Source organism: Trachymyrmex septentrionalis, unplaced genomic scaffold (assembly GCF_001594115.1).
Source record: "Trachymyrmex septentrionalis isolate Tsep2-gDNA-1 unplaced genomic scaffold, Tsep1.0 scaffold83, whole genome shotgun sequence".
Classification (NCBI taxonomy): domain Eukaryota; kingdom Metazoa; phylum Arthropoda; class Insecta; order Hymenoptera; family Formicidae; genus Trachymyrmex; species Trachymyrmex septentrionalis.
The window spans coordinates 3,115,084-3,128,116 of record NW_017306018.1 but is presented as its reverse complement, the minus strand read 5'-3'; the positions used below and the strand labels follow the sequence as shown (position 1 = coordinate 3,128,116).

Genomic DNA, 13,033 nt, shown 5'->3' with positions numbered 1-13,033 from the left:
GATTATGAAAAATAAATTACAACTTTCTTAATATAAAAGTGGTTATAATTCGAAAACGACGTATTTCCGAAACGACCATTATATAGCTTTTTTTTCCTTCTTAAGTCGAATCACTTCTTGTAGTATTATGGGCAATTTCCGGACACTTATATAAAATGAAGAATAACTCTAAATATGCATTATAATGCATGCAAAAGTAAACTGCATTATTCGAATACTCGAAATGAATCATAATAAGTTTCTAATTGTCTCAGACTTGTTTTTGAAGTACAATTATTAAAGACAGAATTATTCCTTGATAAACGTTGTTTTTTAGTTTAATGATTCTATTTACTTTTAATTGGCTATATTATTTATATCTTAATTATTAAAATCGTTAAATAATAATATACTTGACACGTTTATATTTACATTCTAAATTTTTTTTGGTTACGTCGCATGTTTTGTATATATCGCATGCCAATTTTTTAAGAAAAAAGCGTAGCATTTACACTCTTTGCAATACGTGCACTATTTAGTCTTTCAAATATGATAATTTGTATAAATATAATATTATATAAATCATATTTTGCAAATTAAATAACTTTTTACAGTTCGAAAAAGTTGTTAATAAAATTATTAAAATACGATTTATGTAAAATAATATAAATTATTATATAACAAAATTATTATTTAATTTATATGATCTTATTACAATAAACACTTATCAGAATTGCATGGTTTATTCTTGATTTTTTAGATATGGATGCTACTTGTCTGCGTAATGCTTTCGTAGTCAAATGGAAATCCGCCGTAATAGTATTTATTCAACTTCATCTGAATCTAAAAAAAATATGTAAAATGAGTACCTTAGCGCAAATGATTTTGTCAAAAGGTTTAATCATAATAATAATCTAGAGAAATCATATTTTAAAAACTGAAATCATTGTTTAGAATAAAAAATTGTTTATCTCTGGGCACTACTGAAAAGTTTCAATGCGTACAGTGCCACATCCAGCAATTTTAATACAGCAACACTTTCTCCTAGTCATACAATACGCGTTAAAATAATTAAAAAGTTCTTCTATCATCATGTAACTTTATCTGTATGACAGAAATTTGAAAATTAATAAAATTTGATAATTTTAATGAAAAAAGATTTACTTTATACATCTCTGGGCTAACAAAAAAAAGTTACATAACCGATACTTTTGATAAAATCAAAACTTGCATTCTTCCTTAAATTATATAAAAAAAGTCAGTATAAAATATTTTTTTATTTTTAAGATTATTAAATTTGGGTTTATGAAAGATGGCAAAAAATCCTTTGAACAAAGATGCTTTGTATCAGCAGCGGCTTTGAATTCTTTTCGTTTTCAACACTCATTTATAACATCTGTAATCTTGTTTTTGCAAATATTTATTATTTATATAGCATTTGATAGATTATTATAAAAATTGCAACAGAGTAAAAAATTTTTTGTATAATTTTTTCTGTTAACCAGTTTATGTGATCAGGAGAAGTTAGACTTATTACAAATTGTACAATATGTAAGATTTATCTTTACGCGACATAAACGAAGCGAGTAATTACCAGAATCTGATTTCATTTATTTTGATAGTGGTTCTCCAGTCAAAAGACTTTGCGTCGTAGTGCTTTGCATTTCGCCGGACACTGATGCCTCTGGTACATCCTCACCGCCACTCAAACTCGGTTGTCCAGGTTTGTATTCTACAGACGAAGAACTTTGCGTCATAGCGCTTCGTATTTCGCTAGAATCTGGTGTCTCTGGTACATCCTCATTCGGAATGCTTTGTCCAGATCTGTATTCACATATCATTAAATTAAAAAGATAGAATTACGTATTAATTAAAAAAAAACAGAAAAATGTCATGAAATAAATAATAATTTAAAATCAAAGTATACATTCTGTTGAGTTATTAAATCAAAATTTACATTTTTTAGATTCAGTATTGATATTATCAATTTGTTAATATTATATCTGTAATTTATTTATGTTTTACATTGATCTTTAAAATTAAATATTAAAATAATATAATGCTGTAGAAACTAGATCACATAATGTAATATGCAAATGTTGACAAATATGTATGCTGCTAGGGTATCTGATCGGAAATATAAAGTACGGTATTTAGAACAATTTATAAATTGAACAAAGAATTTAATTCTTTGTTATTTTGCAATTTTTATACTAACTAATAAGAAACTATTTAATTAAGATAAATGAATGACCGTTTATTGGAATTAATTCAGATAGTAAGCGTATTGCACATTATACATAGATGTTAAATGCTCCAGTATTTCGTTACATACGAAGTAATCGCAGTCGTCGCGATACGTTTATCAGCGATATCTTCTTTGCGCTTACATAACATTCATTATTGAATCTATCATAAATTCCGTATGCAATATATAAGCAGAAAATATTGATATTTACAATACTTTTTGTTTATATTCTGCATACAGGAAGTATGATAATAATGATATTATGTAAAAAATTTTTTTAATTTGTAGAATTAAAAAAAATTTAAATATTTTGTGATTTATCAAATTTTTTTTTTTTAAATCACGCGAAACATAGTTTACAATTGATTACATTTATTATAACATAATATAAATTATACTTTTATTGAAAGTTAATATTTAATTTTCATATGTTATTTAATATAAGAAAAATAAATAATTACTCAACAATGTGTACTTCTTGAATCACATACCTTTCCGCTTGATGTGATATCTGCGTTGCAGCTTCTCGCCTTTTTTCCCTTAAATTTTTCAATACTTTTTCTAGAATTTTTCTTTGATTATCTTTTTCATCTCTCTCCATTAAACTGTTATTAAAAAAATGTTTCGGGATAAATATTAAAATTAGAAATAAGAGTGTTTATTTGAGTAAATCGATTAAGTACCATCAATCAGAAGTAGCACCAATTATGATCAAAATTAAATGTTAAACTAAAACACATAAAGGAAGAGTCCCGTTTGTCTACAAAACGATTATCTATAGTTTCACATATACGTGTATGTATTTTAAATGAAATAATCTTAAAAATAAATGTAATAAAAAATTACATTTTTCTCAAGAAGTTCTTTATAGGTTTTAAGATGCTACTAGCACGAAATTAAAGTTTCTAATTAAATTTGGGGGGTTATTATGATATTTCACATTGATTATGTGTTGAAAGGCCGAAAGTAATTGTCGCGCAGTTATTTCTAAGATGATTTTATTTAAAGTACATACGTATGCATGTGTCTAATTTTGATCGTAATTGACGCTTCTTCGTGTTTAATTGCTTTGTAATTATATTATTATTTGTAAAATGTTTATCATAAGATGTAGTTTGATGGAACAAAATCGAAGTCAGACCAATCGTTATTTTCGGATTATTATGAATTTACAAAATAAAACAAGTAAAACATAATTAACTTTTGTTCGTTTTGATATGTCTAAAAAATATTTCATACGTATGGCGATTTATCCAGTGTTCGTGTATATAATTCAATTTGACGAGTGACACTTGGGTGTCTTCTTCCAAATTTTCTGAATATTGAGAGCAATTAGGGCAGGTTGCTAGAGTTCCATCCGTTATTTTGTAGTTCAGAAGTATCTTTTGTATAGGAACATAATTTTTTACTTCATTGTATATTTTACTTTTCGGCCCGTGATATATTTCCCAATGATTGTGTATGCGGTATAACTTATCATTAATGAATGTATATCGAAGTCCACATTTATTTATTTGACATTGTACAAGAAGATATTTTTTACCTATAATTTTAGAATTGTATTGTTGCAGTAGCGTATTAAGATCTTCTGGAGAAACTTCCGGTTCTATAGTTCTTAAAGTCTCTTCCATTACGACTTCTTCATCAATGCTTTGCAAACCAAAAATTTTTTTTTTTTTTTTATCTTTCACTTCTAGATGTATTTTTTCCTCTTCGTCTAGCTCAATTTGTATGAGTGCTTCCTCTAGGAGTGGTACTTCATTGTCTAGTATTTCCGGAGCCTCGCTGTGGAATCCATAAGATTATTAAATACAGTTGATTAATTTTTGTTTTATATCAGTTAAGTTCCGTGTCAATTTTAGATTACTTGTCTACAATGATTTGTAGATTACCAGTGACTGCAATTGATACGGAATTATATATTAATAAATATATGTAAATTATTAAATAAATATATATGATTATTATAACGGTCATTACCAAAGAATTAATTTATTACTTATGGCAGAAACATAAAACGCTATATTTTTTTATTATATTAAGTGTAATTCAATTTATCTGGAATTTTATTTTTATTATCAATTCTGTACATGTACGAATATAATCATCTGACACGCGCGTGCAAAAATTGTATTGAACTGAAATTTATTATGTTCGTAAACTAATTTCTAATATTTTTCATATTTTAATCTAATTTACAAAAGTTATTACTAAACATCTTAAATGTTACATGGTAAAATGTACTTAACGTATATTCGTACGTATGACAAAATAATGTACATATAAGGTTACAAAAACTGTACTGAACATTTGTTTTCTTATGTAGGATATATACATATCAGGGGCATTTATATAACGTTAATTTATATAACATTAATTTCATGAAAATATATGCTCAATTTCAATTCTATTTGTAAAATTGTTTCTGTTTTTCAAATTAATAACGAAATTGCTAAAACAAAATAAACAGAATCTATAAAATCAATTTTTCATGCTTTTGGTTGTGATAAATATGACGAATACATTTTACATACTCAACATGTGGGATCAAGTGTCTGCTTAAGTCCTCGAGTACTTTAGCTGGGTGCAAGTCCAAATCTTTCAAGGGTAACGACGTCTGACAAAATATGCAGGTCGCATTTTCGATATCCATTATTTCGTAATTATTTAGTATTTTTTGTCCAGAAACAATTCCTACTGCTTTTGCAAAAAAATTTTTTTTGTCATCTGCGTGATGCGTTATCGAATGGTTTTTAAATGGTAATGCTCTACCAAATTTACTTTTAACTGTCACGCCACAATTTGACTCAAGACATATCCCACTGTCAGTTTTGTATTGATATTCGCGAGAAAGATTAAAACTCATTTTTACAGATTCATATTTTGGATCTTCCATTATTTCTGATTTATTATGCTCCTCGTATAAATGACGTATCATTCTAATATAATCGACGATAAAATCAGGCTTTGACTCTTGTCTACAGTATTCACATTTGAATAACTGATTACCTTTCGCATCTGGCTCAGATTCTTTATAAAACTGCACTATATCTTCTGGTCGCAGTTGAGCCATTTTCGTTAACACCGTTCACTATCATGGATTGCTCACGACTAACTGCTTATTATTTGGAGAAATGTTTACTATTTCAAAATTGGTCATAGCTGAAAAGTCGAGGAAAGATACACGTCTCCTTGCAAAAAAATGTAAATAACTTTAGTTAGTTTGTGTGTGTGTGTATTAAATATACCGTTTGACCGACAAATTGTGTAGCTTTATATCTCAATAAATATTTAATACAATTCTAATATTTAATAAAATTCTAAAATTTTAAATTATTGAAACACAGAGAAAGAAAGAATATTCTTATATTGTCTTTATTTTTAAAATATAAATCTTAAAATAAGATTATATAGCGTTAAACCAACATAACTTGCTTACATGAAGAAATTTTATTTAAACCAAGGAGAATATATTCTTGTTATTCAATAATAATAATTATGATTTAAGAGAGCGGAAATATCACGTAGAAAATAACAATATCTCGAGAATCAAAATTTCTTTAAATAGATATTAGATTTTTGTTTTATTATATAGTTTCCTTGAAACAAGCTGTTCATATTTGTAAATTGTTTTATTAAAATTAAGCGTTCATCTCATATGTGGTATCAATATAAAATGTACGCGCTATACGTAAGAAATAAACGCCTAATCCCTATATTCTTTAATTTGCTTATACGTCGTCGTTATATATTCATAATTGCGCTGATATTTTATATAGTAAAAAGGCTGCGAAATTATCTTTACGAACACACAACGACTGCATAACAAATTACATATATTGCAATAAGCCGTTACTATAGCTTTAATATGTCTTAAGACGTAAGAAATTGATCAGTTATAGTTGAACATAAAAAGAATTTTTTTTATATATAATACGTATGTATACAAAGATATGTTTTTGTTATAACTGTCGCTTGCATTAAAATTCGAAATCATACGTATATTATAAATGAATCGATTAGAGTAGCGAGCGATAAAGCAAAGCTTATAATTAATCTTACAAGACTTAATAAATTATTATACCTATTAAATTTAATTATTTGCTTAATTGATTATGTTTTAAAGACTCAATTTTCATTCTTTAGAGTGAGATTCCACTGTAAATAAAAGAATTTAGACAATAGAGATTGGTAAAATAATGGGTTTTATCAAACGTTTTAATCTGTTAATTTTTTTCGCCTTTTCGTTACATGCTCATCGATTACAGCAAAATCGTATAATATTGTAATTAATGAAAAAACAAGACTTTGAATATTAACGCGTGACATTAGATGATTCACGAACTATATTTTTATAATGCCATTGATGATGCATATACACATACACACACACACGCGCGCGCGCGCGAAGAATATATATATATATATATATGTATTCTTTAATCGAAAGAATTTATTTTCTTCTTGAATCAATTAATTAATATAAAAATTTTAGAATATGTTTGCATAATAGCAATTAATAAAAAAAACCGAGATATGCATACTCAACACGCAACGCCAAACAATTTTTAATTAATGTATGTTAATGCGACGTTTGATTAATAAATCATTTAATTGTAAGAATAGCTTAAACGATGTCAGATGATTTATGAAATGAAACAGAATATATGCGATGATAATCAAATAAAATTAATCTATAGAAAGAAGCATTTGAATATTTTATAAAGCGTTACATTTTTAAACAAAATGTTAGTAGGCATTGTTCTTGATATGTGAAGTCTGTGGCTGAACCAGTGTATGCTTTTGGAACTTAAAATGAAATAAATATAATACATATTTGACAATTGACGAAAGTGAGAAAGAGAGTTATAGTACTGTTTAGTGTAGTTTATTCGTTAGCTTCAATAATACTAACTAAAACTAAAAGTGATTCACTGTGACTGACATCGATTAGCCAAAAAATGCCGAGAATCGGTATTTGAATAATTCATAGTAATGTTTGCGATATTGTTTGTGATTTGTGATCAGCGTCCTTATTTTCGAGATATTTAATTATAATCCTAAGATTTTTGATAAATTAGTTTTTCATACTTTCTATTTCGATATTTCCATTATTTCCTTTTTTTTCATTCTTTTTTCTTTTTTTTTTCTTTCACTCTTTTTGGGTTTAATTCTGGCATTTAAATTCTCGAGGTAAGGGAGCTCACCATGACAGAATCATTTCTATTCACAGTTTATGTATGTTACTTTGTATTGTCTCTGAGGAGGGCTCAAAAGTGAGCCGAAAATGTAAGCGCGTTCAGTTAATAAAGAAGTTTCACACTTCATAGATTATTATTTGCGTGTCTTCTACGCTTGACTCCCGTATTCTTTCCAATTCTTTGATAAGTATTAGATAGGGAACATAACAAAAACTTTTGAAACATTGAAGAGAGTCAGTCGATTGCAAACTGTACATTTTTGTACGCCCGAATGTGAAATTTAAAATATGATGTCGTGGCTAAAGGAACGCATTTTGAACTGGTTTCAATCTCTGATTTTAAGGATCATTGAGTTTAGGGAAATGCCTAAACATGTGGCATTTATCATGGATGGTAACAGACGTTATGTGAACAGAACTTGAAGAAAACAGAGGGACACTCAAAAGGGTATGTATTCTTAAAGAGAATTTGCAGACACACTGGCTAGTTATTTATTTGTCTCATACCTTCTATTTTATTTACGATAGGTTAAACAAAATGATTAATGCGTTAAATTGGTGTACGTATCTCGGTATTGTAGAAGTCACAGTTTATATATTTAGTATAGAAAACTTTAAACGTAGCAAAGAAGAAGTTGATAATCTTATGGACCTTATCAGGCAGAACTTCAAGGATTTGTTAAAAGACAAGTACGTGTGACATTTAGAATTTTTTAAATCAGGTATTACATCGCAGCACAATATAGATTTTGTTATTACAAATTTATATAAACAATTTCCAGGAAAAAATTGAAAGACGATAAAATATGCTTTCGTGTAATTGGTAATTTATCCCTGATACCAGAAGATATATGTAAATTAAAAGCTGAAGTTATAATTATTACTAGGGAAAATAATAGAATGTTTGTTAATTATGCTATTGCTTATACATGTAAGTATAATTACAATAAACTATATTTATGTTTACACTTGATTTTATATAATACTAAGCCTGCGTTTAGGAAGTGGGCTATCAGCGCAATTGCATCGTCCTGTTTTATGTCTCATAAACAATTAAAATAGAAAAATGCAATAGTGCTAACAGTATGCTCCCAGAACACAGCCTCTAAACCGATTTAAAAAGATCATTGATATATTAGTGTACTCTCTGGACAATTAGTTTCGTGAGATATATACGAGTATAAATAAATGTTTACTTATTTTATATAATTTAAAAATATATACATACACACATACACATATGCATATATAATTTTTATATTTTTTAATATCGCTATAGCAAGGGATGAAATTACTCATGCAATTAAGGATACAAGGTGTAAAGCATGGTGATATTTTACCTGAAGATATTAACGAAGCTCTGATTACTGATTGTTTGTACACTTACAAGTCTCCAAATCCAGATTTATTCATTCGTACTTCCGGAGAAACTCGACCTAGCGATTTCCTCATGTGGCAAGTAAGAAAATAATTTAATTAAAGTATTTAATTTTTGTGGTTTGAATCTATCTACTTGTAATTAAAGTGTCACGTCCGGCGGACTCGCACGACTCTTTTCTTTCGTAGAGATCTGGAATCCTTCGAAACACTAAAATTTTATCTTCTTTCCTTTTTTTCCTCTATCTTAAAAATTAAAACAAGGAATCCGGTATCTCCTCGTGAATGTCGCTCCGAGATAAAAATCAATAATAAATATGTATGGAAAGCGTAAGACCGGCGGCAAGATTAACGGTCAAGTCACGGACGATTCTCGCGAATCCGTAATTACAAAATTTAAGAAACAGCACGCGACGTTCAGGGGTAGATTCTGGGTGGTCCCGTGGCGATGATGCATGCTCGCCTTCTCGACGCCCGAGACGTGCGTTTCCCCATAAATCTTAAGGTCATAAAATTTTGGAGTTTCACTTTTCCACACTACAGATTCCTGTCAACATCCTTTCCTCCCCCAAAATCTTGACCAATCCAAGAGCAAAGGAAAATCCTACTACGAGCCAACGAAACCTATTCCACCAATTCAAATTTGACTAATCTGGGGCGATTAGTATAAAAATCGCGGTTCCGCAACCCTTGCTGGAGATTTTCTCTAAGTTCTCGAGTTATACTTGTCGGGCGATAAGTTAGAAAAGCGGTCGCAATATTCGAAGTTGATAGAGGCAGTGAGTCGGTCGCAATACTCAAAGTTGATAGAGTCAGTGAGTTTGTCGCGATACTCAAAAGGTTCTATCCGATTTTCGAAGCCCTCTTTCTCCAGTAGAGTCAGTGTTAAAGAAACAGAAACCAGCCTTACACATCCTGGCCGGAGGATCTCCAACGATAAGCATCTCAGTAGTAAGTCAGTATATCTCTATTCTCTGGTTCCCTCCTCCCTTTATCTTTTGGTAACTTATTTTAATATTTCATTTTATTTTTTTTTATTATTCATTTGTTTTATTTTATTTTTATTCTTTTCTTTCTTTCTCCCTTTTGATCTCCTATAAGAAAATGAAAACATTGCAGTCCGTTCACATATAATTTCAATCTGTCGCCGTCGCCGCACGATAATTGTTCGCCTCCTGTCGACCGGTCGTTCATGTCCTAACACTATCATTATCCGAGGAAAATTAGGCCAAACCCTCTCAAATCCACACTCACCAAAACCTCCTTCTCTTTTTATTCTCTCGTTATTCTTTCCGTAACTCCTCCCTTCCATTCTGCCATGATACTTTACACACACACACTCTCACACATCCATAAATGCGTACATATAACTCAGAATAGAGAACCAAAAATTGTATTATTTTTTTGTATTTACTTGACAAAATTGTATTTATTTATTTTTTATTCAAAAAATGTATCACTCAAGTTTGCTTCTTTTAATTATATCATTATTAAATTAACTTTTCGGTAGTCATTATTTAAATATAACCTTTCCTCGTATTATTAAGCTCTCCCGCGATTGCACTTCGCCCTCTCCCCGGTCACTTGGATTAAGTTCCATGACCGAAAGTCAGGGCATACGGCCGTACTGGCGCAGCTGGCGTTAAAGTGCGCCCCTCTCGGCACACTGACCCAGTTTGGGCCCTTTTTTGAAGTATGTCCGACTCGTGTGTCCGTTTAGCGGAGCACGAGCAGAGGTTTCCACTTCGTCCTCCGTTCGTTGAAGTACCCTCGGCTCGTTAGGAGCCTCATGACGAAGCGAAGCGCCTCCCGATTTGCGTCGGTCCTTCCCCACGGCTCCCTTGCGCTCCGGAGCCCGGACACGACCAAATCGGTCTAACAATTCGGTTCCTTGTTGCGTTCACCCCCTCAGTTCCGCATGCACGCGGAGCTTGGACGTAACAAAAGCAGAACTATGCATTTCAAAATTTTACCTAAATTTCTTTTAGGTTTCCAATACTTGTATCTACTTTACGAAAGTATTGTGGCCTGAATTCAGTCCTTGGAATTTTTTTTGTGCAATTTTTTATTATCCTGGAGATGTTATCCTAGCTTACAGAAAAATAGAAACAATTTAAAATCAATTATGCATAATACTTGAGTATGTTCATTTATGTACTTGTATAACAAATGTGACATGGCAATCGAAAACATATATCAATCTAGTAAATAAGTACAAATCTCATTGTCTACCCGCTAAACAATTAAATTATATAACGTTTTTGTAACGTTGCGTTATAACCGTACGACGATTTACGTTTTGTCATATAAACGTCCTAGGAATCAAAAATGTCCTAAGTCAATTACTTTACATATGCGACGTCACATTTGCAATATTTCTGCGCCATTTGTAAAACTTGCTTTTGATGTTAGGGACGTTAAAATTTTAGTTCCAGAAATGTTTTTGTAAGGTTTAGAAACAAGAAATGATTCGTTTGATTTATGTTTAATTTACATAAAAATACTCGAATTATAATATTTTTATAATTAAATTTGAACAGTTTAAACTTTTGTTAAGGTAATCTTAAAATTTACTTTAAAAAAATATAAAAAAAAGTTTTTCTTCAAGATAAAAAGATGTAATTGTAAAATAATTTTGTAAAAGAGAGAATTTAATTTTGAGAGAGAGAGAGAGAGAGAGACAGAAAGGAAGAAATTTGTTACTAAAATTATTTTTCTTCAATGTTAGATATCTGTGCAAAGTAAGCTTTACAAATTAAATTAAAATAAAATTTATTTGAAATTGATTACACAGAATACTGTTATCTATTTACTTCCATGGAGCTTTCAGTCCGTGAAGAGATTTTTACGTACTTTATAACGTTTTCCTCCCTATTTTTCTATTACGTAGAGATTGTATTTTTAGAGGTGCGTTTGAAAAAGCGACTTTCTCGAAATATTATATAAAGCAAGCAAAATCTTTTCGTAGAAACTTTTTATCTTGAATTTTTCACAAATACTCAGAAGTAATAATAAAATAATGTATAACTTTAATTATTTATATTTTTGGTGATATTGTTTTGAGATGTGACAAATATATCCTTAATGAAGATCGAATTTCGGTTTTAAAAATATGGAATCAATACTGTATTCTATTATTAATTTCTAAAAGATTCAAATAATCTATGTACCGAAGAACTTTAAGAAGTTTTATTTTAGATTACTTAATTATAATGTATAGATTATTTAATTCCTTTTGTTCTCTATAGGTTTAATATTTAATTTCATATTACATTACCAATTGAATTAAATAATTTATATGATGAAGAGAACTTTGAGAAAATTTATTTAAAATTTGTTTAAGTAATCCTTCTTTTTTTTATTGTTTTACATTATATTTTATATTATATTCCATAATATGTATTAAATTATTTAGATAACGAAGGATTTTGAAAAATTTAAGATTGTTCAATTAACTTTTCTCTTTCTCTATACTTTTAATATTTTATTTCACATTACATTACCTACTTGTCTTTATAATTGTTGTTAACGATATTTGTGTATTCTACTTATTGTGTATATTGTACACAATCATAAACTAATGGATAAATTTAAATTTTGATATAAGAAAAGACAGTATTTTATCATTATATTTTTAAAAATCGTTCTTTAATTTATTTTTTTGCTTTCTTTTTTTACATAAAAATTTAACTTACTTTATAATTAATTATTTATTAATAACAAAAACTTGGCGGAACAACTTTTGAAATTTTGAATTGCATACATTGTAACGAAAGTGCGCAGCGTTATATTGCATGTAACGGCATCGTAAAGTGGCTTACTACTCCGGCTTCTATAGCATTTACGGAGGAAATTCAGGCTAATTATTAACAAACATTCTCACCCTTTAATCAGACTTCCTTATGTGTGCGTGAGTTCACTGTGTAATTGGAATAGCTGGCGGTATGCGCTCATATATTGACGTTCCTCATGTTGCAATATCTTGTACAAAGTTATAACAAACAATTGCTTTAATTAAAATTATTATGTTGTCTTCGGCGCCTCTGGTTTCCATACACGCGTTTCCATGCGTTATTGTGCACGATCATGTTTCCATGCACGTTTGATAGCTCCCAATTTTGTTTAAATACAATACATATATATGTGTATATAAATATAAGAGTGTATAATAGGCAATAAAAAAAATATTTTTATTGAAGACTTATAACAAACATTAAATATAGAAAAAA

At 29.2% G+C, this 13,033-nt stretch overlaps 1 protein-coding gene and 2 pseudogenes across 1 annotated transcript; 1 reads left to right on the top strand and 2 right to left on the bottom strand.

Moving 5' to 3' along the window:
* Nucleotides 1–1,152, bottom strand: part of LOC108754927 — a 4,068-nt pseudogene extending 2,916 nt beyond the window's left edge.
* Nucleotides 1,153–1,589: 437 nt separating this feature from the next.
* Nucleotides 1,590–5,300, bottom strand: LOC108754926. Its single transcript, XM_018497593.1, has 5 exons — nucleotides 4,762–5,300; nucleotides 3,771–4,012; nucleotides 3,243–3,294; nucleotides 2,719–2,832; nucleotides 1,590–1,803 (listed from the first exon to the last, which is right to left on the bottom strand). Exons 1-5 carry the CDS (start codon nucleotides 5,298–5,300, stop codon nucleotides 1,590–1,592), a joined length of 1,161 nt encoding a protein of 386 aa, XP_018353095.1.
* Nucleotides 5,301–7,640: 2,340 nt separating this feature from the next.
* LOC108754925 lies at nucleotides 7,641–10,944 on the top strand (annotated as a pseudogene).
* Nucleotides 10,945–13,033: the final 2,089 nt, after the last annotated feature.